General features: G+C 40.8%; 1 protein-coding gene across 18 annotated transcripts in view; it reads left to right on the plus strand.

The window, feature by feature from the left end:
• Positions 1–25076, plus strand: part of NAV3 (neuron navigator 3) — a 560419-nt gene that overhangs the window by 435029 nt on the left and 100314 nt on the right. For all 18 annotated transcript variants that reach the window (XM_075747242.1, XM_075747250.1, XM_075747259.1 and 15 more), the window contains 3 exons: positions 11682–11790; positions 13281–13664; positions 17190–17309. In XM_075747242.1, the coding sequence (XP_075603357.1) occupies positions 11682–11790; positions 13281–13664; positions 17190–17309 (613 nt within the window). The remainder of the gene's footprint in view (positions 1–11681; positions 11791–13280; positions 13665–17189; positions 17310–25076) is intronic.

Consider the following 25076-nt stretch of genomic DNA (forward strand, 5'->3'; position numbering starts at 1 on the left):
CCTAGGATCATTTTTATTCTGGTATGCTCAAGGGATTGTACCAGTAGGGTTATTTCCTTGATCTGGTAACTTATATTAAGGGTGTTAGGAGATGAATCCAGAGTTTCTGTCACTTTGATATACCTTTTTCCTGAAATCTTCCACTACTGCTATGGACGGACATCGTCTTTATTTTATCTCAAACTTCTTTTGCAACTTGGTAGCCAAACACATTAACACAATATATTGGTAGGCAGTAAGGATCATGCAAGGGGCTGAGCATCTGTAGAAACCACTAAACAGCTTGTAGGAGTGGGTTCATAAAGTGCTGTCCCACCTGTATTGTGTTTCTGCTTCAGTAGTCTATTATTTTTACAGCGCCAAATATTTGCAACTAAGGGTAACATGCTCAGGACTAAGATATTTTAGTCCATATAGTTGTATAAACTGTTTCTCTACTTTCAGAATATTTACACACTCGTGTTTGTTATTGTCTCTTGTCTGAAGATGACTGCTCCCATAGGTAGCCAAGCAGATCATATCAGAGCTCCTAATCCACTTCAGGGCAAAAGCAGCCAATCAATCTTAAACTAATGCTGTAAGCATGGCTGGTTCAAGACTTCTCCACAATACTGGATGAGGCTTTGGGCAACGTGGTCTAGTGGAGAGTGTCCCTGCCTGCAGCAGGGGGGTTGGAACTAGATGATCCTTAAGGTCCCTTCCAACCCAAACCGTTCTATGATTCTATGATAGGCAAAGCTTGGATGAGAACAAAATAATTTTTAAAAGATTTAGGAGTAGTTGTTCAGGCACCATTCTCCCTGAGTGAGTCAGGATACCAAAACCAAGCTAATTTCCTTGCTGCAGTGGTGGGTGGTCGTGGCTCTGCTTTTTGTGCCCAGCAAGGCAGTTCGTATCTCAATACTGGTGGTGAGGAAGTAGAGAGGGAAAACGAGAAGCTGTAGGGTTCGTTTCCAGCTCTCATCTTCTCTGTCTTCGCCCCTGTTTCGAAGGGAGCTGGTTACCTTTAAAACCTCTCCTATCTTCCAGCTCAGAGCTGATGAAAGGATGGGGCAAAGTCAGAGCGCAAGCCACTTGTTTCCTGCCCACCATTCTGCAAGTGATCACTTGGTTTTACTTGCACAGCCACGAGAGGAAGGTTGTGTTGGAAGGTGCGTGAGACAGTGAGGATGGTGTAGGCATGGACACAGAAGGGCAGCCCTGATAAACTGTACAACCTCTTTATTTTTAATTTGTCCCCATAAATCTGCTAGGTAATTTCCCACGACTTATGCCTAAAACCCACTCTGCCTCTTGGTAGAGCTACTGTAAATCTGGGTTTCTTCACTATTGCTCCGTCTCTGCTGGGAATTTGTTCCAGATGTGATCTGAAGTGCTTCAGACTTTTTTCCTACTTTTTTTCTTTTTTCCTCTGAATATTCCACAGCTCAGCCAGAGCAGTCCCAGATGTTTCCTCAGTGCACGTGCAGATCAGCAGTGCAGCACATGCGCAGTAGGTGTAAGGCTTCCTGCACACCTTGGATCCCCTCTGCGTGCACGGTGCCAGCAATACCCGTGCACATGCTGAATGAGTCCCATTTGTAGGCACGGGTCACCCGTGCAGTCGTTTTGGTGCGTTCTGCATATGGTAGACTCGTTGCACATGTGGCACACAGATGTGTAGATTTCTGTCCAGGAAATCCCAGACAGAAATTTGGGAGTTCTAAATAAGGACCAGTTCTGTAGTCATGTATGAACACTCTTTCTTGCATGTACTTTATGTACCAGTTGCCTCAACAAGACTACTCAGTATCTATGTTTCTGCAAAACTAGAATATAACTTTATAGAGAGGATTTTAAAATGAGAATGAAAAGAAAGGCTGATAAAGTAATCCACTTTGGGGCACGTTTTTCATGGTATGACTATGAACAAGTTGTTCAGACTTTCTTACCCTGTATTCTTACTCGGTTCAGTCTCTGCTGCACCTTTGACTGGAGAAGGATGTCAGTGAGTTAATTATTTAATAATCTGTTGTAAACTGTACATGTCAGTAACTACAAAGTATTATTTTATGAAATCAGTGATAGTGTTTGGCTTTAACAAGTGTTTACATGTTCAAAGAGCTTAATGCAAAGTGTTTGATTAAATAATTATTCATGAATTTACAAATATTGACTAATTATAAAAAAATCTGAGGGATGAAGCAGAACTGAAAGAGTCATTTCAAGAGTTATGGGCCAATATTAATGGCAGGATTAGCATATTAGCATAAAAACATTCAATTTTCAAGCTTTTATGTTTATTGTGCTTCTTTTTTGGTCTCTGAAAGAAATAGTTAATAGGTATGGAAATAGTTTACAATGTTTTTTTTTCAAGGAAGCTAGGCTGCAGAGATTCATAATCTTACGCATTTGCAGATTTATTACATAATTCATTTGTAAGGCTCCAAACTGTGCACTGAGACTTCAAAGAAAGTCTTATCTGACAGCAAAATTTGTCCCTAGATTATTAGTTCTTAAAATCAGTTTTATACTTCTTTTTATGAAAGAGGCAGTAAAAATAAGGTAGTATGTTACACTGACTGTGATGGGCTGGGGAAGTTCCCTGTGCTGTTCTTGATTTAAACATATTCCTGCGTGGTGGGTGGGGAATACATTGAATTGCAGGGTAGTTGGGGAATACCGCTCTGTCATCACATTTGCTCTCCTCTGGCCTCCTGTACTGTCTTGGTTTAGAAAGATGTATTTGCTTGTTGCTATATTTCATCATTTTAAAATGGAGGGATGAGTTTTGCAAAAGTACTTTTCAATTAATTAACCTGAGAATTTTCCACATTGCAATTTTATGTTTTGCCGAATGACACCCTGCGAGGAGGTTGTAGTAAAGCAGAAGGATAAATTCAGTGTTCTTTCTGCTGACCACTTGGTCCAAGATGTACATATGTATCTGCCATATCTGAGAATGATCATGATGGCCTGTCTACCGAGTGAGACAATGGCATTAATGGAAGAAAAGTTCATGTAACCTTGTAATTCATAGAGTCATAGAATCATGGAATGGTTTGGGTTGGAAGGGACCTGAAAGATCATCTAGTTCCAACCCCCCTGCTGTGGGCAGACCAGGTTGCCCAAAGCCCCATCCAATCTGGCCTTGAACACTCCCAGGGATGGGGCAATTAAGGGCTGTACTACAGTGTTTGTACACATGAAGACTGAATGAAGGTTGGGTGATTAGCCTCAGTACCTCCATCTCCCAGCATTTGACTTATGGTGTTTTTAATGTATGTAGAAAAGGAAATGAGACAGGTGGATGCTGGAGCTGCCAGCTACCCTCACATGGGTCCCACACAGTTCAGGTGTCATTCCCGTGCCTGGATGATAGTCCTTGACCTGTGTCCTGCTGGAGCTGGGCTGCAGTGAATAGCTCAGGCGGGAAGAGAAACAGGTCAGCAGAGACACTGAGACCCACTGGGTTGCCCAGCTGTACCCCTACCAGATACCCTTCCAGCCTGGAGTGGTGTAGCACCTATTGCCAACACCATACATGAGGTTTGGCGTGGCTCGTGGGGTGAAGACTTTTCATCCCCTGCTATAAATTTTTCTGCTCCCAGCTGGAAAGAGGACTAAATATACCTGGCCAGTTCTGGCAGTCTTGTACCTGGTCTGTTCATGCTCAGAGCTGAGCGGCCGCACCGTGCGTTGCTTACCTAGCAGAGCGATGGTTAGCACAAGGGGGTACGCCCTGTCTGCAGGGCTTACTGGGGCGAGATACAGCACCACAGTGATGACTGCTACATATGACCCGGCACTCATGCCATGAGCTTGGCGTGGAAGCTGAGCAGGTCCATACCTGCCTACTGCTGACCATGGAGAGAAGCCACTGACTGTAGCTGTTTGGGCATGAAGGGGCAGGTGAGGAAGTTACCGTTCATTTATTTGGTGTGTCAGGGAGAGATTCAGCCTTGCTGTTTATGGTAGGGAAAGATCCTGTTCGCTGGATCCCACTGCACCGCAGTGCTCTGTGGGGCCAAATCATGTCCTTCCTATTAATTCGAAACATAGCAACTGAGAATACCGTACCAATTTGAGTATACATTGAGGTTTTAAAACCATTGAATGGGAAAAGAGTGAGATTGCCCTTCATTATGCAAATTCCCTATTGTAAACACAGCCCTGTGAAGCCTTTCTAACAGCCTCAGCAGCCGTGCAGAACCGGCGGTTACAGCAGCACGGCACTGGCCACGCGTACTGGTGCGGGAGCAGGCGGGCAGTGCTGGAGCTCCACTGCCTCGGCCGCGGCCATGCAGCATCCGCACCAGCGCGCCGGGCTCTGCTGCAGGCAGGCTCCAGCAGCATGTTCATGAGAACCTTTCAAGGGCCCATATGCTTCTGCAACTGGCAGACCCTGGGAGTAAACGCAGCAGTCTTACCTTTTGTTTCCATGCTGAAGAAGTGGCAGGCATTTAATATTTGTGATGGTTTTGTACTCAGGCTGACAGAGCATTCTTCTTGTCTCCTCTTCCTTTGACTTTGTGGGCAAGGTGGGGACGGGAGTGGTAGCTCTTCTGGTTGTGGACCCTGTCTTTCTAGGATTGGGTCAGTAATTTAATATGGAAAACGATCATTGCTTGAGACTACCGATTTTTTTTCTAGATTAGTTCTGTGTTTATGAGGGTTACCTAGGAAAAAAATGTACCTTTCCTTTAAAATTTCTAAGAAGTTTCTCCCATGTATTTTTTTTCCTTATGTATCTTTAAAATCTGTAAACTGAGCCAGCAAAAAGCAAGAAGTACACTGAGGCTTCTGTTAACACCTGTTTATTCATACAGGAAATCTGCAAACAGTCTGTAATTCTTAGGGTGACATTTTTAAAGGTTACTCCCCTGTTAAGGTTTCTCAGGTAGGGATTTGAGAAGACCATATTTTCACACTGAGAAAAGCAGAATATTGTTATACAGTAATTGTCATATCGTTAGATTTCTACTGATGTTTATGAAATTAATTGCCCCTAGATAAAAAGTTTGTATCTAAAAAATTAGACTGCAATTCAGCTAGTTCTATGTTAATCTGTCTGTTATTTCTGGGACTAATACCTTTTTCCCTGTGAGAAAAGGTATATATTTAAACACAAGTCTTCTTTCTGTCTTGATAATGTTTTTAGAAATAACATTTAGAATTGGTAAATTTAGTTCAGGCAGGATATTGAGTTGCTTTATAAAAAAATACTATCCCATTAATAGGTTTTCTTCAGAAGATTGTGAAACAATGATTTTATTACAGCTTTTTAATTCCATACTAGCCTCTGAATCTCACAGAGATGCAAACAAGGTATATTTTAAGGGGAAAGAAATTAAACATTTCCTTTTATGATCCTTACTGGGTAGGTACTGGTGTGTTCCATTTTTTAGCTTCTTTATCATCTTAAATTTTATTTTTTTTTATTTAGAGCAGAAATTGCAAGAGTCAAGGTCCATTTGCAAATCTGCTTTTAGCTTCCTGCACAGGGAGTAGCAGTGATATGGAAGAAATAGTTTGTCATCCTTACCTTTCGGGGAGCAAAATAGGATTTGACTGTGAGCTAGGTCTGTTACTGTAGCATCCCGCTCAGGTGAAGCTGTGTCTTGAAACCTGTGGCACTGTAAACTGTGCAGAGGCTTCTGTGTCTCCGGTTTAATTCACCAGGATGTTTGCTGCCATGGCAGCCAGCAGCATTCACTGCAGTAGCAGAGAAGAGTCATATATCTGGGAATGCAGGTTGAATACTAAAATGTAAGGAGGCTTGTGCAGAGCTTTGCTTCAGTGGTTAATTTTGGCTCTTTATTGAGCTCTGACGTGGAGGCTGTACTTGCAGTTCTGTGTCAGCCCATCTAAAGTGAAGAGCCGTGCACTGGGATCAGTCATGATCTAGTGAGAGGGGGAGAAAAAGCCCGAGACAGCACTTGTGCCTACTTTGGATTTCAGAAGGCAGCAGCTGTAGACAGAGATGCAGGCCCACCGCTCCGATGAGACCAGTGATTGGATGGAGAGGGGAAAACACGGTTGGCTTTTGGGATTACTTCTGTGCTGGAGCAGAGTGTTTGATCAACTCTCTTCTGCTTGAGAGAAATCCAAGTGAAAATGACTGTAAGTACTGCAGATTAATGTGACGGGAGAGAAGTGGCTTAGCAGAGACAGCAGCGTAATTTTAAAGAAAATGACTGTGCCTGTCTAGTCATTTACAGTACCTACACTGCATGTTTGAGCTGTGCTTTTCATTGCGAGTGCAAGTATGTGCTACCCGGGATGTGCAGCGTGCCGTGCTGGAGGGATCACCTCCCAGACCTTTTGGGAGAATTGAACTGCTGTCCGTCTCAGAAATATGAAATCTAACTGAGGTGAAGCCCCAGCCGGAAAGATGCAGCGATCTGCTGAACTGTCGGTGTTTAAAGGCAAGGAGGTTACAAGAGGGTGTGTTCGTCTTCAGAAGCAGAAGTCTCTAACCAATCTCACGCTCATCAGTGAAGGGGAGAAGAGGCGATACTCATACAGGGAGAACTGGTTTGGAAACGCCTCCAAGTCCAGCCAGAGTCACCGTCAGCGGGAGGCAGAAGCTGGGAGCAGAGGCTCCCTTTCCAAGGCACTCTCGCAGTCGGTGCACTCTCTCTGCCACCCCAGTGGCACCCTCGCTGCACCCCAAGTGTTTCAGGTGATACCACCTGCTGGAAGCAGGACGTCCAGGAGGTTGGGAGACCAGCGTACAGGTGAAGGCTTTGAGATTGACAATGAGGAGAGGGGAAAATCAGATGATGAAAACGCGTCCTGCACGTCCCATTTCCCCAGCAGGAACTGGGCAGAGGAGGAGGAGGAAGGCTGCTTGCGTGAAGGGACCGCACATCTGGATGAAGATGTCATAATAACAATGCTGGGGGACCTAGAACAGGTCCTTTATACTGATATTTTAGGTAAGTTAACTTTGGCTTGACATCAGGAAGGGCAGGAGACCCAAATGTTAGCACATATCTGCACGGAGCAGATTTTTGATCTTGAGAGTGATTTCACGAGACAGAACTGGGTTTATTTGCAATGGTATGCAAAAATAGGGTCTAGCCATTTCTTCCTTGTTTGCTTACTCTTACCTCTAAAGACTGTATGAAATGAAGACAAATGTCTAAATCGCTTTTGATGGGTGCACGGGCAGCAACAGCCTGCAAAAAATTGAGCATAGTTTGCTTAGCTGTTTGGAAAAAAAATAAGGTGAAACATTTAAGTGCTGTTAGTTTACTCATAAATAATGTAATTTTAATGACAGTTGTTCTCATGAATTTAAAATTGAAATCTTGAATCCAAGGTTCAGTTTAGATAGAAAATGTCTCGGCCTACCTACAAACTGTCCCTCCAGTATTGCTTCCCCCCCGGCTGATAATTTCACCCGTATACATGGAATCGTGAGTGCCAGTGTTTCAGTTCACTTTAAATAACCAGTTTTGTTATATCAGTGCATGCCAGTGAGCATTTGAAGTCCACAGTTATAGGTGCTTCAAAAGGCTTCTGTGTTACTGGCTTTACTTTTCATCTCTCAGCCCTTTAGAGGAGTGCTCACAGTGTTCATTCCCAAAGCTTTGTTCTTCAGCCAGTCAAATGGTTGAAGTGGCTGCTTGCTTTTCCAAGGTTATGTAGCATGTGTCTAGCCTGGAGCTTCTTTGCTGGTCGATATGTTAGCCCTGATTGTGTTTAAGCATTCAGGATAAAATTTTTGCTGTGTATGTAATGTAAAAAGCTATCATCTCAAAACAACAAAGAAACAAGTATTCTCTTTTTATGCATACCTTTTATTATTAGACTATACCAGTATGCTAAAAGGGGCTTCTAGAGATTAGAGGCTTGTTAGCAAAGGAAGCTGAGCTCTCCGCTTGCCCCTGCTCCTCTTCAGCTGCCTCTCACTGAGCAAATCCCTGTTCTCTTGTGAGCCTCAGTTTCCCCACCTGCAGAGTAAAACTGGTACTTTCCATTGTGAATGGAGCTAATACCTAAGAGTAGACAACTCTCTGGGGAGCTGCTTGTTATTTGTAAATCCTTTTATGAAAATCAGACAATTAATGGAATTGTTATTCTCCCATTTATCTGCTTTGGGCTGTAATTAAATGTGCGGAAGTACTGAAATGATTATGAATAGTATTATTAAATGTGCAATTATAGGTAAGCTTCAGAAATATGAATGTAAAAGTTTAACCTAGATATGTTTATTTTTACTTCCTGTGTATGTATCTCACACAATAGAAGAAATTGATGTGTGCTCTGGGAATTTATTGAGGGAACCTGTAATGGTTCACTGTTTGTAGGCAAGAATTTGGGGACAATGTTTTGGAATATTCATGTTTAACATAAATGATGAAGCTACGAGTGATTTGAGCATACTATATTTCATGGGGGTCGCTAAATATTTGCATTAGACTTTCTTGCAAGAGGAACAGAATTTTGACAGAAAGTTTCAGGATACCCTGGTTTTAGTCTTTCTTACCCCAGTCTCTCCATGTATGGAATAGAATGGCTTTTCTTCAGCGTACAAACCAGAATCACATGAGATAACAAGCCAGGGAGCATTGCTGGTATGTTAGGTCATGCAAATATGGATAGACTCTATGATGGCAGTGGGCCATAGTAATAAGCAACAAGGTGCCTGGAGGAGCCTGGGCTCCCTTTGAACCCATAGAGTGTGTCCCAATCCTACACCGTAGGATATCTTTTAGCAGGCACGGTGTAGCTAGCTTTCAGAAAAAAAGCAACACGTATTCACCATCCCTGTGGTCCTCTGTACAGAAGGAGGCTTGATGTAGATGGGGAGCCACAGTGCTGTCCTGAAAATGTAGGTAATGTCAGGTGCAAGTTAGGTCTGAGGATCTTGCACTCAGTGCAGAAGATTTCTCAATCGCCTTGTTCAACTGTTTATACTTTCTGAGTTGTTCATCCATGGTGCAGCATGAGTCCATTGATATGGCCTCAAGACAAGGATGGAAAGAAAAAAGAACAATTATTTTAAAAACACTTATGAGTTACAGTTATGAGGATTTTGTGTGTAGTACTGTGTAGTATTTTAAGATCATAAAACTCCAGTTGTATCTTTTTTAGAAAAAAAATGATGGAAAGGTTTTGAAATTACTCTTTGTGTCACTGAGCAATCAAAAGAGATTAGACCTCAAACTTTCCCTCTTTCCAGAATAGAATAACACGACTTTTATGGAATAATTTGCCTGAAAGTGAAATATTCTTCTTATGAAAACATATTTTGGCAGTTTGCCATATATATACACACACACCTTTTTTTCATATTGCAATTATACCTTAAGGCTTTGTTATACTATTTACTGTACAATATATATTAAAAAAGACAGTTGCTGTCATTTTTACTGCAAGAATTTGCAGAGTTAACATACAGCAAAGGACAACTGACAAGGATAAACAAAGAAGGAAAGGGCAAATTCAGTGCAAATATGAATTACATTCAGTTCCTCAAATAAATATTAAGGTAAAATATTGCTTTGTTTTTAATTCTGCCTGCTTACGCTCTGGAATTTGGTTTTCTGCCTATAACAGAAAATTGTCGTATACCAGCAAACTACTGTTTCACCTCTGGTTTGAGGCAGGGCTGGTAACAAACAGGTCCTGGGGCTCCCCTATATAGGTGTTGTGGCAGGAATATAACGTGCTCCTGGAAGTGAATTTGAGTGCATTTGGTGGAGGGGGAAAAACAAAGGGCAGCAACAGTGAGGAACTGATGCACCATAGGCAACATGGAAAGTCTGCCTGGGACCTGCCTGGGCTTTCAACAGCAAGTTCAGTCTAACAGGATTTAACGGTCTCCAGCTTAGCCTTGGCATGAGCCTCACGGAAATCTCCAGGATGGTGGAGAAACCTCTGCAAACAGGGCATGGGATCCATGGGTACATTGATCTGCAAAGGGCTTGAGTGAACACGTCTAGCTTGAAACACAGGAGTAGTTGTGGTAATTTCAGAGTGTGAACATTTGCAAGGCATTACATGTAAAAATGCAGACAGGTAGTTTATTTTATGGAGCAAAATTTTGAGAATGGATGTGTCCCTGCGGTGCGGCTTGAGAAGATGAAGAGTTTGGCTGCAGCGCTGGGCCTGTATCCCGCTTCTTGTCTGCACCCTGTCGAGGTCCCATAGTGCCAACCCACATGTTTATGGACTGTAGGATCATTAAACCACTGAAGAATTTATTTTGAGTGATCAAACAAGCAAAGAGGACAGAAAACATAGCCGGGGCAGAGTAGATGGGAAAACATCAAGCTGGCATTGCCATGAAAGCTAGCTTGACGTTGAGCCACAACTGCAGGGTACATTGGCTCGTACTGTGCGTCATTTGCCTATCAGGATAGAAATAAAGGGTGTATGGAATAATTTATTTCCGTTTAATGTCAGGAGTTGGGATTTTTCTTAACTGCCTGCAGAGGGTTTGGGTGATAAGACCTGGACTGCAGAAGAGGGTACCGTAGCGATTCAGTTTGTCGATGAACTCAAAGGCTTCATCCTTTAGTCAAAACTCAAAATTAACGAGCTTAAGTGAACCATTGTTCAAATATAGTTTGCTTCTGCAGATTCTCCCTTATATATGATATAAATGTCACTGCATATGTTAACCCAATGCTTTTTGTAAACCAACGTTAAACCCATACTTGTAGTTCTGCTGCAAGTCAACCTTTTTCCCATGCCTTCAAACAGACATTGTGTTGAGATCTTTTTACTTTACCAGATTTTTTTCCTGTGATTTCTGTCACAGATTTTCTTTTAAAATTCTCTTATTCTCCAAGAGAAAAATGAACTAAAATTCCTTGATATATGAATATGCTAGAAAACATGCATTTTTGTTTCTTCGTATATGACTTTTGGAGGTGGCTTTGAGGTTTATTACGTTTTCCTTTTGTAACACATACTCTATAACTTTTTTCCCTCTTTTTTTTTTTTTTTTTTTTTAAGTAAACATTATTCAGGAGGTTCCAGGTGAAGTTCTGTGGGCTTCCTATTCAAGATATCAGACTTGCTTTTCACAATGGATCCCTGAAAGCTGTTTAAATCTGTAATTGTATAAATGATGCATGTGCTTAGAGTGTTCAGATTCCTATCCCAAGAAGAATAATTTTTTTTATCCCATATTTAGAATAATCTCCCCCTTCAGGAAACCATTACAGTTCAGGGAAGATGCTTTATTAAGTGCCTGACTTAGAGTACTTTGAAATAGCCTGGATGTTAAGTGCATACTGAAGAGTTGTTGTAACAGTCATCCCAATTCTTTCCAGACACAGATTTACTGTGGCTTTATTTCCTACCAAGTCATGTAAAATGTCAAGGAGGAAAAAGGGGCTGTGTAATGTATCAAGTGGTCTGGGGCTGCATCGTGCCTTGATTACAGAGGATAAAAATCCCAACACTGTAAATCTGAGTTTCATTAATAGATTTGGGCCCTAACAGGGATACTTCACCAGGACTCTTTTCGGTGGGTTTTTTACATACCAAATGTTATTTATAAGTCTGTGTGTGTTTTTTTAGTGAAAGGATGAGGTTTTAATTTTTTAAAAGATGAAAGGAACAGACCTATTTAAAATCATACGTGTGTATTCTCAGCTCTGTATACATGTGTGCACTTTATTCAACCTTGTACACTCGTGCGTGCTAAAATTTATGCTGGCTTTGCTGTTTTCTTGCAGGGGAAGACCCTGAAACAAGAAGAATGAGAACTGTAAAGAATATAGCAGACCTGAGACAGAATTTGGAAGAAACTATGTCCAGCCTTAGAGGGACCCAGATAAGCCACAGGTATACTGGTTTTGTGTAGACTGCTAAAAATTTGGGCCCTAAGAGAGCTGCTGAATGAATTAGAGACTTGCAAGGGGAAATTAACTATGACACTAACCATGCTGTTTGCTGGACTGCCTCAACAACTGAAATGTGACTTTAATATACTTTACTGTCAAAGTGTCTTAGACAAAGATGGTTATTGTTTCATATACATCTACTTAGAAGCTGTGGTGGGTTGACCCTGGCTGAGGGCCAGGTGCCCACCAAAGCCGCTCTATCACTCCCCTCTTTCATTAGACAGGGGAGAAAAGGTACAATGAAAAAAAAACTTACGGGTCGAGATAAGGACAGGGAGAGATCATTCTCTAATTATCATCACGAGCAAAACAGACCGAACTTAGAGAGGGAATTCATCTTATTTATTACTAAGCAAAACAGAGTAGAGGAATGAGAAATAAAACCAAATCTTAAAAACACCTCCCCCCACCCCTCCCATCTTCCCGGGCTCAGCTTCACTCCCGGCTTCAACCTCCGCCCCCCCCAGCGGCACAGGGGGACGGGGAGTGGGGGTTACAGTCAGTTCATCACGCGGTGTTTCTGCCGCTTCGTCATCCTCAGGGGGAGGACTCCTCTCATCATTCCCCCACTCCAGCATGGAGTCCCTCTCACGGGAGACAGTCCTTCACGACCTTCTCCAACGTGAGTCTCCTCCACGGGGTGCAGACCTTCAGGAGCAAACTGCTCCAGCGTGGGTCCCCCACGGGGTCACAAGTCCTGCCAGCAAACCTGCTCTGGCGTGGGCTCCTCTCTCCACGGATCCACAGGTCCTGCCAGGAGCTTGCTCCAGCGCGGGCTTCCCACGGGGTCACAGCCTCCTTCAGGTGTCTCCACCTGCTCCGGCGTGGGGTCCTCCACGGGCTGCAGGTGGAATCTCTACACCCCCTCATCCTCCCTCCATGGGCTGCAGGGGAACAGCCTGCTTCACCATGGTCTTCACCACGGGCTGCAGGGGGATCTTGCTCCGGCGCCTGGAGCACCTCCTCCCCCTCCTTCTGCACTGACCTTGGTGTCTGCAGATGTTCTTACATCTTCTCACTCCTCTCTCTGGCTGCAAAAGCGCTCTCTAACTGTTTTTCTCTTTCTTAAATATGTTATCACAGAGGCGCTGATTGGCTTGGCCTTGGCCAGCGGCGGGTCCGTCTTGGAGCCGGCTGGCATTGGCTCTGTCAGACACAGGGGAAGCTTCTAGCAGCTTCTCACAGAAGCCACCCCTGTAGCCCCCCCGCTGCCAAAACCTTGCCACACAAAACCAACACAGAAGCCCATAAAAATTATTTTAGGTTATTTTATAAGTAGAGGTGATTGTAGACACAAACCCCTGTGTGCACATGGAGAAACACACACACAGAACTTTTTTAAAAAACACACGTCCTTCCAGCCTTTGCTTTTCCTTGCTTGTCAGAAACAGAGAAAGGACAATTCACTGACTTCTCCATTTTGTTTGGCAGCACATTGGAGACAACTTTTGACAGCACTGTGACAACTGAGGTGAATGGGAGAAGCATACCAAGCTTGACAAGCCGGTCCACCCCGGTGACTTGGAGGCTAGGGCAGGCCAGTCCTCGGCTGCAGGCAGGAGATGCCCCGTCCTTGGGCGCTGGTTATCCTCGCAGCAGCGCGAGTCGCTTCATACACACAGACCCTTCTCGATTCATGTACACCACCCCGCTTCGCCGAGCAGCTGTTTCTCGCCTTGGAAATATCTCACAGATCGACATGAGTGAGAAGGGAAGTGGTGATTTGGACATGTCCTCTGAGGTTGACGTTGGTGGCTACATGAGTGATGGGGACATTTTGGGGAAGAGCCTCAGAACTGATGACATCAATAGTGGGTAAGTAGCACTTTTTCTGCATTTGAACTAATGCATGATTGGCGGGTTTAATAGGATTTTTCGAACAAATTCTAGCACACAAGTGGAACTTGCACTATGGTTGCAACATAAAAATATGTATATTAAAAAAACAAAACAAAAATAAGCTCCTAAGCTGCCAGTGATGTTCTCAGCTGCCTTCAAATTCAGTTCTTCTCCTTTAACATCAAGATGACTTTGCTGCGAACTTTGATAAGAGCACAGATACTTCTTATTACTTGCTGGAATTTCTTAGTTATTTGGTAAGCCATCATTTTGCACTGCTTGCCCTGGGATGGATCTTCTTTCGGTATTTTTATGTTTTGAGATGGTAGATATGGTATTGGATGCAGCTGATAAAAAGCAGTTGCTGACAGCAGTGACTTTCTCTGTTTCCGCTTCAGATACCGTCTAGTGTAGTCTGTGTGATAGGCCTTTATTGCAGTTTTTCATCTGTGCATATCATCTGAGCTGTAGGAATATCTTTTCATAAAAGAATAGATCACTCTCCTAGCACTCCCAAGAGGAAGAATGACAATTGTTTTTATTTTTGTTTGGTTAATCAATTGATTGACTTTGAGGTACTGCATTCACTGTGTTTTGAATTACTATTTAACGATTCTTATATCAATCTTGAAACATGTGTCACTTCCTCCTATGTATGGTAGACCTCTTAAAGCATCACTTAAAAAAGAAAGCAAGCCATGTTACTGTTTTACTCATACTCAAATTACTGTTCAGTGCTGTTGTTGGCATCTCAAGGCTGCTTGGTGGCTGAGGTAACATTGGGTTGGACAGAAGTCCCATACAGTACATGGCCATGTCACACCACACTACTTCACTCTGTATAAATTTAGGACTCTTGCTGTCAATCTAATCTTTTAGTTTGAAGTATAGCTATGATTAGAGAATGGTGGCTGATGAAATTGGATATGATATGTTCCTAAGGGCAAATGTAAGTCTGTGATCAAAGCTCTCTCTAGAGTAGTGTCTCACCTCAAGCTCCATCCAAAGATAGATCTCTAGAAAAAGCATAGCTATAAAGAAAGCATATTCTTATATCTCCCTGGTGCACTGTCTCAGTGATCTGTGAATGGAGCACTGCTGACAAGGTTGTCCACAGCATCGCATTAGTGGCTGTCAAGTAGGATGTCATATATTCATGTGTGCCAGAACAGAGAAGAGACATATGGAAAATGTAATGCTTTCATGTCTGAAGACCTTTTATCATAAAGGAAATATAAATGCTGCCTTTGATGGATGCATGGGTTTATTTAAAAAAGAAAAGAAAAAGATAGGGGAATCCTTTGCAGTGCCTGATCAGTTGTATTAATTAGCTTATCACATTAAAGAATGAATATAGTCATCTTGTGTGACTTTTCTTTGCATCTGTAATAAGGATGACTCAATAGACAGTAAGTTGCAATGTGCTCAGTTAACATTTTTAGGTGTGGTAACTGTTAAAAACAAGTTAATAAGCTCTGAAATTTCAGGATTCACTGAGGCATGTAAAGTCTTATTTCCTTTATGCCTCTTCCATTATCAGTTTAATTACTTTAAACACTTGGGGACAGGGATGCAGCAGTAATTAGGAATCAGTGCGAGGAAGGCCTGTTGCACTTGTTAAGTCTCTTCATTCAGGCCTTACTTACGCAGGAAAAAAATCCATATAGACTGGACTGCATTCAAACCACAGCTAAATTTAATATGCAATTCCAGAGCCTTGGAACCTACTGCATAATTCACGCCTAGCTAAATAATCTGTTAAAAAAGACTAAATTTTGTCTTTAATAAAAGAATAAATTTATTGTGTAAGTGTGACTGTTAATTTATCTTTGAAAACAAATGTGAAGTTACCTCCTGCAGACTCCAGATACCAAGTTTTCAGAAATCCTGTGCCAAATCTTACCAGTGCATAAAATGCCTCAGAGTTTAGTTAAAAATAAATAAACCAACTCTTTGTGTTTTAATGCACTCGAGATTACCTTCATCCAGATTACCACCCAGAACACCATGCTGTCTCAAGCTGTAGCTGTCACACAGGGCTACACGACCGCGGCTTGGCTCTCAAAATCTGCAGCAGTTCACCTACCCCGAACCGTGGTGGGGGAGGCTGGTGCTCCTGGGCTGCTGTATGAGCCCCGCGGTCTCTGGGACAGTTGATTTCAATTAAATCGGCTCCCAGAAGGAACTGCCGGGCGAGGGCCAACAGAACATCTGGAGCAGCAGCGGGGTGGGTGTGTGCCTTGGCTTGTGCCTGGGAGTCTGCATAGAGTTATTGGAGTTAAATGTTTGCGTACGTGGACACAAGCTTCGATTGAAAGACGGGTTTGAGTGGCACCATTTCATGGCTCAAGGAGAACTTGTCTTAAAGATTACTTGAATCGGGAGTGAACTCCAGTAGATAATTTTAGCCGTCATCCTAGTGTTGGGACTACGCTTATTTCAGTAAGTCTGTATTTTTACCTTGGGTAGGTTCACTGGGGTATACCACATTTTTTTTTCTGTATATGTATACTTCTGTGTTCAGTGCCGTACGCGTGCATGGTCCTTCACAAATAAATTTGTGTGAACTCTGTACTAGGTTGCCACACTAAAGTTACCAAACACTACAGGAGGGAAATGTGAAAAACAAGATCCTAAGAGGTGAGACTGATTAATTAAAGGTCCTTTGAGGAAATAAGGGACTGGTCTTGAGAGTAGGACAGGCTTGTGGTACTGCTCCGTTACAAGCACCAAGACCTCTCATAGAGGTAACTAAACTGTAGGTAGGCATTCCAGAAATCATTGCTGCTGCTTGAAATTCAGAAACTTTTAATGGTAATCTAGTGAGTAAGAAGTACTATACCCACTGTTCGATTCATTAGTCATTCGTTATAATGGTAAGTGGTGGAAATCAAGCAAAAGGAACACAGATAGAAACATATTCTTAAATGCCATTGTAAGGGCTTCAGTGGATATCTCTTTGATATCTAAATAATTGCATCCCAGCAGGGACTACGGATTTGGGTTCTCAATTTCTGTTCCCATTTAGATGGATGCTGGTGATTTTTTTCTTTTTTTTTTTCTTTTTTTTTCTTTTTTTTTCTTTTTTTTTCTTTTTTTTTTCTTTTTTAACTAGAGTTACACTTCTTGCATGTGGTGCTACTTTTTGACAAAACTGCAATACTTACAATATACTTTTTGAATTATATTATTATTTTAATTATTTTAATTTTTGAAAATACTTGAGGACTTCAGTCTAAATATGTTTTAGTAAAACAGGTTGGCCTGTAAGCCATCACAGAAAAAGGCAAATGATCGTAGAAAATAAGCGTGTATCTGATCTCCCTGTGCTGGGCACACAAGTATAAGCCTACCATCTAATACCAGGTAGTATAAGCCTACCATCTAATAGGACAGCCCGTACCTTAAAACATTTGAATTCCACAGTCCATTAACTTTAGAGTGAAACATGGTTGCCAGATGGCTGCATTTCCCACTGATTGACCACACATTTATTTTCAGGTACATGACAGATGGAGGACTCAACCTATATACAAGAAGTCTGAACCGAATACCAGACCTAGCTGCCTCTCGAGACGTCATTCAGAGAGGGGTTCATGACGTGACTGTGGATGCAGACAGGTAACAGTGCTTTGCTAAGTAAAAAGCTATCTGAGCTCTATAAATATTTTTCATCCTTCGTACCTGCTAATATATCACCATTTTGTTGATACGAAATAGCAAGAGAAAGCGAGCTTCCGAGGCTGCTAGGTTTCTGAGCACACAATACGCCAAACACCACGACAAGTGGGAAAAAAAGCAAATTTCTCACATGGGAAGGGGACTTAGGAAGAATTTATTGCTGAAGATGGAAGAGAAAATATTAAGAAGCCTAGACCTTACTTGCAATCCTGAATCTCTGAAACGGGACAAGATTTTTACAGTTTGCCTTGTCAACTGCTGGGTGTAGGGAGCATACATATGGTCTCTAGGCAGCAGAGAGCTTGCGTGTGCCTGCCGAAGTAGGTCAGAACAGAGATTTGGAGTTGGCTGGAACCAGAACCCTGATCTTCTCCACTCGTTTTGCCCTCTGCGGGTGTCAGAAGGCGGCAGCACCCGTGAGCTGTGGGAAGTGAGAAGTGGGGTTATATCCCATTGTCTATGCAGTGTGAAAAAAGAAATAACACTATCTTGCCCTTATACGTGTACGTATGGGTGTGAGCCTAAAAATCCGCTCCCACTAGTACTTCTGCAGATTAGGCAAGTGTTTTCTGTTTCTTTTCCTTGAGCTTAAAGTAGATTCATATTGGTGGCTTGCATCCATGTCTGAGAAATAAAAATTCACAACCCAACTTTTGTAGAACTTAGAGCTGTCAGTTCTGGGGTTTTGGTCAGACCATCATAGAGATAAGGAGCAGCTGTGAAATTTGGCAGTCTTCAGTTTTAGGGGGTTGATGTCAGTCCCATCTTTTTAAAATCAAGTTTCCTTTAAGAAAAAAAAAAAAAATCAGGAAGGGAGAAAATGTTCATGGAATGGCTCTGATTTAACAAAACCAGCAAATTAGTTGAAGAAGTTCTGGGATATTATCCTAGGCATGATATAATTTTTATTTTTCACAGTTTTCTGGTGAAAATATGCCTGTGACACAAGTCAGGGATAGTCTGCATTAGTCAAACAGCACATGCAATGCATCAGGATAAAGAAGATAATTTTCATCTAGAGAAGCAGTTACTTAAAACAGAACATTGTTTTCACTGACATATTAGCATTTCTTGACCTTGCAGAAAAACCCTGTTTTACATAGTAATTCAAACGAACGTGGCTTGGTTCTTTGGAACGCAAGCTTTGACGTGATGCGAAGACCAGAGAAATGTACAGTAGGCGTTTAAGAAAATAATTTGGATAGAACTCAGGCAGTAACAGAAGGAGAAAATGAAAAATGAGATGTGGGCAGGAGGGACTTTTGTGGAGCTCTATATGTGAGAACAAGAACCTTAAGCTAAAAGTGGGAGAGAGGGTGGAAAATTTAGAGACTGGGAGTCATGTAATTAAAGACAGAGAAATGTCGCTAGCACCCACGTTTTTGTATGGCTCTATATTTTTTTTTCACCTGGGAATGATGTTATTAGATCTCTTCCCACCATGCAATATTCACACCCAAGTTTCAAACCACACACATTTTCCCTGAAAAAAAAACCCGAGGTCCAAACTAAGAGATTTTTAAATTTGTCTTAGTATGCTTCAAACTCTAATGCCACTCAAACAGTTTGTGTTTGTTTTGCTTTGAAGTGTTATCTAGTAATGTATGTGTTAATTTGTTCTGTATAGTGTGCAGGTACATACATGTTTTGCATGTGAAACTACAGGGAGGCTGTCATCAGTTCTCAGTTAATGAGATTTTCCAGCATTTCCCAGTACGTAAATCTGTTTTGGTTATTTATACAACTTTGTCAGACTGGCTAAAAATGTTGTGCTAAAAACTACTCTGCTGTTTCTGAGTCTTTCATCTCCAAGTCTGTCGCTTGCCAGGTTGTGGAACAGGGACTTCAAATTTGTCAGGAGATTATTTTGGGTCTTGAGAGAAAAGTTGACCAATTTTATGCAAGATACAAGGCTTTTTAAAAAAAGAAATTCGTGTGTATTGAGGAAAGATTTATTTGATCTCATCAACTGAAATCTCAATATATTCCATCTTCACTGAGCATTTGCAACCTGCTCTTGACATTAGCAAACTGCATGAGCTAGCCCCAAAGTCATCTTTGAGCTGAAAGTCTACAGATGTGAAGTAGGATTTACTTTGTAATGACCACTTTCCCTTACACAAAGAATGAAAGCTGGACTCCTGTGCTCTTCTGGAACCTCTAAACAGGGTATCATGGAACATACTATATGCTATCATGGAATTAAAAACTTTATCATAATGCACAGGCATGAGGGATTTAAAATATGGATGTTCAGACAACTCTTGCATTCCCTGACCTTTCAATGCTTGATTTTTACAACTTTAATCATACTTCGTTGACATAGATTTTTTTTGTGTATAAGTGTATGCTGTTCCTTGAAGCAGCAAAAAGATGGTTAGGACATAGGAAAAAAATAGTATTTTTATGAGTTCTGATGATAACAAAACACATGCTTGCCAAAATGGGTCACAAAAAACCTGTATTAGGTCAAACACACACACAAAATTGTTTATGCTGATCTTCAACAATGTGTGTCACATTTATGATATGAAATCAGGTGGAAAAAATAATACAGAGATTGCTGAGACTCTTGCTTTCTTTGGCAGGATAGGTTTTGGTCCTTCAAAACAGTATGGGTACCTGAGATTTCATCTTATCTCACGTAGCATTTTAGATCTTATTTTTCCTACTCTGAACAAAAAATATTATGATTTGTGTCAAGGCTTCAAGGTATGCCTTGCCACTGGTATGATGAACTTCCATGAAAGAGGATTATTCTGCTGTCATCCCTGCAGATATGTGAAGGACGTTTTCTCTATGGTATCATTAGTATAAGCCTTTTTCAACATTGGCATGATTTGCCCGGCCTTTCTGTTGTAAAGGACTCTGCTGGCATCTCCGTGCAGGCAGAAAATAAATGATATGTTGAAAATATCTGATGTACAATAGCTGCCAGGAGAGAAATTTCAGTATTCTGTCCTTCACTAGAGCCAGCAACTTTTGCTGACAGCAACCCCATGTTCTTCATAAAAACTGAACTTGGGGTTTCTCTGACAACCTAAATTACAGCTTCCACTTCTATTTTAAAACTTTTTCTTTTTGTAAGCTGGCAGTACATTATTCTTCAGGTAGGTGGGCTGATGATATCTCTAAGGGTAATGCCATTTCTGGGAAATGTATACTTTCAGACTGATTCTCATTTCATGGATAAATCAGGAATAATTCATTGACATTAAGGGCATGGAACCGGTCTAAAAAGACAATCAGGTCCCCAGTTTGATTGCACTCTAAACTGGTTTCAGATAGCACCTGCATCTCCACTTCTTGCCAAAAAGCAAAGGGTTGAAGGATCTCCACGTGGAAACCTAGCCTGAGAAAGTTCATCCAAATAATAATATTAAATTGCTCTTTGAACAACTTCATAAAAAGTTAAATTCACGAATGCAACATAAGCCAAAGCTTAAGTGGTGATTGCATGCTGCTCTGGAAAGTACATTCGTGTAGAAAGGAATACAGCATATTTGCTTGTTCTAAGGAAAGAATTGTAATGGTTCAATGAAAGGCTGAAGGGACACTGGCAGCATCAGTTGTCAACGGTTGTATAATTCTTCTTTTGATTTTTTTCTAATTTGGACTCTTTTTTTGGTCTATAAATGCCTATTCCTTGCAACTTACCTTGCTGCATATACCATAAGAAATTAATTAGAGAGGAAGATGGATTCTCTGCAGTGGGTTTAATTTGGGATGTGGCTGGGAGAGTTCTCAGTTGTATGGTATTCCTTTTCATTTATTGTTCTGTCTTCCTCCTCTACACTCTAGCATTTGCCTTCTGGGACTCTTAGAGGGAGTATTTGAGGAACATTCTTGGAGTTCAAAACCCTTTACAAAGTAAGATGAGCCAAAAGAGATTAGACGTAAGCACACAAAATGAATTATGTTCTTGGGAAGAATAAGGTTTATTGAAAAGTAAGTTGCAATGTTTCCAAACCACCCTGTGTTGTCCGTAAAAACTGTTAGGAAAGTTTAAACAAGCCCTTTTAGAAGGAGATAGAGCTCCACTGAGTTCAACCATTGTCCTTCCACCCCCTATACCTGCTGAATTTAGCGCACTGTATCAGAAGCCACAGTTTGCTTTGCTTTCATCAGTCAACAGTCAACATAAGTTGTGCAACCACATTCCTTTCACATCCCTGAATGCACCTTTTTTCCCCCCCCTCCACCTTTTCTTCAGGTGAAACCCAAAGCTTTAAAGGTAGATTATGCTGCTTAGTGTGCTTTTATCATGACCCACTTCAGCTACTTCGCTGTTCCATTGAATCTGAGCCCCCGTTACACAGAGTTCTTGTGCACAGGGAGTCTTTAAAATGCTTCCACCATCTGTCACATGTGCAGAAGATTTGGCAGTTATCTCAGACTAGCTCAGGCGGGTCTGTTTGTTCTCAGCCAAACCATAATCACCATAATACATTATTAATTATGATTATAATAAAATAATTCCAGATTTTGCCTGTAGTTTATTAACTAACTTCCTGCATGAATGACTATAAGTCTTTTTCTGGTGTTTGTCTGAGTAGATGAGTCTTGAGTTGGAATATTGTACTTTTGGAAAAGGAACTTTTCCAGAGTTCAAAGGAGTATTGAACTGGGAGCCCTGTTTCATAGGGCTGGTAGTATCAGAAAAAGCTGACAGACATCATGAACAGTGACTTAAAATCCTAATAGAATACAATGCCTGTTCTCATGCTGTAAAGTTTTGGCAGCACGTTGAAATCGCTGATGTCGTTTGGAATGTAACCCTCTGGGATGTTGTTCAGTGGGCAGGCATGCTTTATGCATGGCTTTTCTATCCAGATGCTTCTGCGTAATGTGTATTTCAGCACTGCACTAATCCTGTGCTTTCTGCCACGTGTCCCTGCAGTTTGGTGTTGATATGATCACTGTTCTGTCATGTTGCAACTATTACCTGTTCACTTTGCTGCTTCTGGTAGCAGAGCAGGATTTACTATGGATAGTAAAGGAATTGTATATAGCACAGTATTAATGGTATTCACTGTGTGCACACATTCAGCCCTCTACTCTTTCCTCTGTGTCCCAACATTTCAGCTGTGTCCAACTCTGGGTATCAGTGTCTATGGCAATAATACAAACATTCATCCCACAGATATGAAATAACAGAACACAAAATAGATATACCTACTTCTTGCTGTTTAAGACTTTCTTGGGCAAAACTGAGTTTTGCAACAAATCAGCTGCGCTGTGTAGGGAGACTTCCTATACCTTTGCCTCTGTCTTCACCACTAAGTATGCCTGTGATTGCTATTCTGTGCACAACCTAAAAAAGTCATTATAGACCTTAAAGTCAACGTGGTTCATCCAATCATGTAATCTGCTATAATTTTCCTGTCTGTGATTTTGCAGTATTAGTAGGTTCTTAGGATACTGAAATAATTATAAATATCTATACCTCACTGTTTTTGCAGTTATTACTCAAATATCTTCAGAAACCGTAATTAAAGAATCTCTCTTGTGAAGCAATTTAAATTTTAAACTGTTTTTACTATTGTTGCTCTCTTCTATACTTTTAATCTTCCATAATTTCTTTTCACAGCTGTTGCTGTTAACATTTCCCACCATTTACTTTTATTATTCTCAAATGATCCCGCATTTTCATAATCTCTGGTGTAAATCTTTCCTCATTTTAGCATCTGTTAGGCTATCGAGAAAGTTACTAGTTAGAAGTATCTATTTCAATGTGTATCTCGTTGGGTTTTTCCTGCAAACTAAGGATGCTATATTTAAGTACCAAAGCACAAATATGTGTGCAGCCATGCATGAAGAGCAGAATAATTGTGTCAAAAGGACCACTCCTGATTTTTTGGCTTATTACGTTCTTAAGTATTCAGGATCCTTTGAGGATAAATACCTTATTTTCAAAGACATAATGAAAAATAAAATTTTAGTAATATGATTTTATAGAGCATTATTAATGTAGAAAGAATAGTATTTGAGTATGATTTTGTTTCATGATTTCAGAAATAAGAATTTGTACAATATAAAGTAAGCAGACCAACTGGACTTCGATCTAATTTTGTGAGGTTGTCTCTTTCCTTAGTTGCTTTAAATATCTATAGAAATTGCCCATCGAACCACAAACCAAAACATGGAAACATTTAACAGCTGTGTGAGGTTTTAGGTTCAGATACTTTATTAATATCAGTGACATAAACAAACTGCATTGTTAGCACGCCATCATTAGTATGTTAAACTGTCGCCATCCTGCAGCATCATGTCTGCGGACACATTTTTTGCACCCGGCTTACATAAGGAAATGACATTCAGAAAAGGCAAGAGCAGTGCGTGGCAGATGTTTACTTTAAAGCAAGACCGAGCTGCAAGTGATTATGTGAAATGAATGACAAATGAAGTTTTCTCTTTTTCATTTTTTGTCAAGTGACAAAAAGAGGGACAATATCAACTAATTTCAGTTTATATGAAAAAGAAATTCATGGAAATAAGTTTTTAAACTTTTGCAAGGAATGGAAGCGAATTGCATTCTCACACAAGGCTAAATGAGCTGAGCACATAGTTTGCTGTAGGGTCATTAAACCGAAGGCTGGCTGTTTACAGCTGACACATTTAACATTCTCACAAATCGACTTTTTCAAAGTAGATGGTGTGGAGCTAGGTATTAATGTCATGCAGTCTATTTGCATTCTTTATTTCTGCTTATCTTGAAGTTTGGTTTAGATACTTTAAAATTATTTGAAGTGAGGCTGGACTTGATCATATGTTAACAGATTGCTAATACTTCCCTTCAGGAAAAATGAAGAGGGTTTATTTTGATTGTAATCTACTTCCGAAGAGAGTATCAATGTATTGAATAGCGAATACCTAAGACACAGTTTCAGCAGCAGCATCATTTTAGTCCACTACTGTACTTCATTGGTATCAGCAAAGGCTAATGTACTGCCTCCTTTGTGTTAGAACAAAACATGGGTAGGAGGATTTAAATCATTATCCAAAATACCCCAGGCTTGAATATAAAATTAAAGAACTTGAATCTCCTGTGTGATACGTACTTGAGTTCTAAAGTCAAGAAACATATGAAGTTCTTTAAAATGTCCTGGTTTGTTTGATGGCTGGAGGAAAAAAATGTAATTTTATTCTCCTGCATGGCTATTAAAAAAACCCATTGAAATTTGCAATAAAATGGGTGCAATTGAGATTACAGTTCTAACTTTAACAAACACAGCATATTTTAAACAGATGCTTCATGAAACAATATAAAAATGGTGATTCTGATAATTTAGTATTGGAGATGCAGCAGCTTGTCATCACTAAGTTGTCTTTTGTTCTAAATTGCCTCAGAGAGACCTGCTTCCTTGTGGAGTAAAATATTCTTGTTTCTTACCTAAGTAATTTATTAAAGAACTGTTTCTATAATAGCTACTTACCAGATTAAGGTAGTTCACGGTATGCGTATGCACGTATGCTTGGCAAACAAAACATGTGAACAATAAGAATGTTCCAATTAACACTTTCATAGAAAGTAATTAATTTTAGCACTATAAAAATCCTCTGCCTTGGATTTATTAAGTATAAGTTCACTTTAAAGAACATTTGCGTTTGGCAGCTTCAGCAGAGCTCTAAAATGATGAGAAACGGGGAAAAAAATGGAGAGCCACATCATGGTGCACCCACAGGAGGTAATGAAAAAGGAGTAAA

Source organism: Balearica regulorum, chromosome 1 (genome assembly GCF_011004875.1).
Source record: "Balearica regulorum gibbericeps isolate bBalReg1 chromosome 1, bBalReg1.pri, whole genome shotgun sequence".
Lineage (NCBI taxonomy): Eukaryota > Metazoa > Chordata > Aves > Gruiformes > Gruidae > Balearica > Balearica regulorum.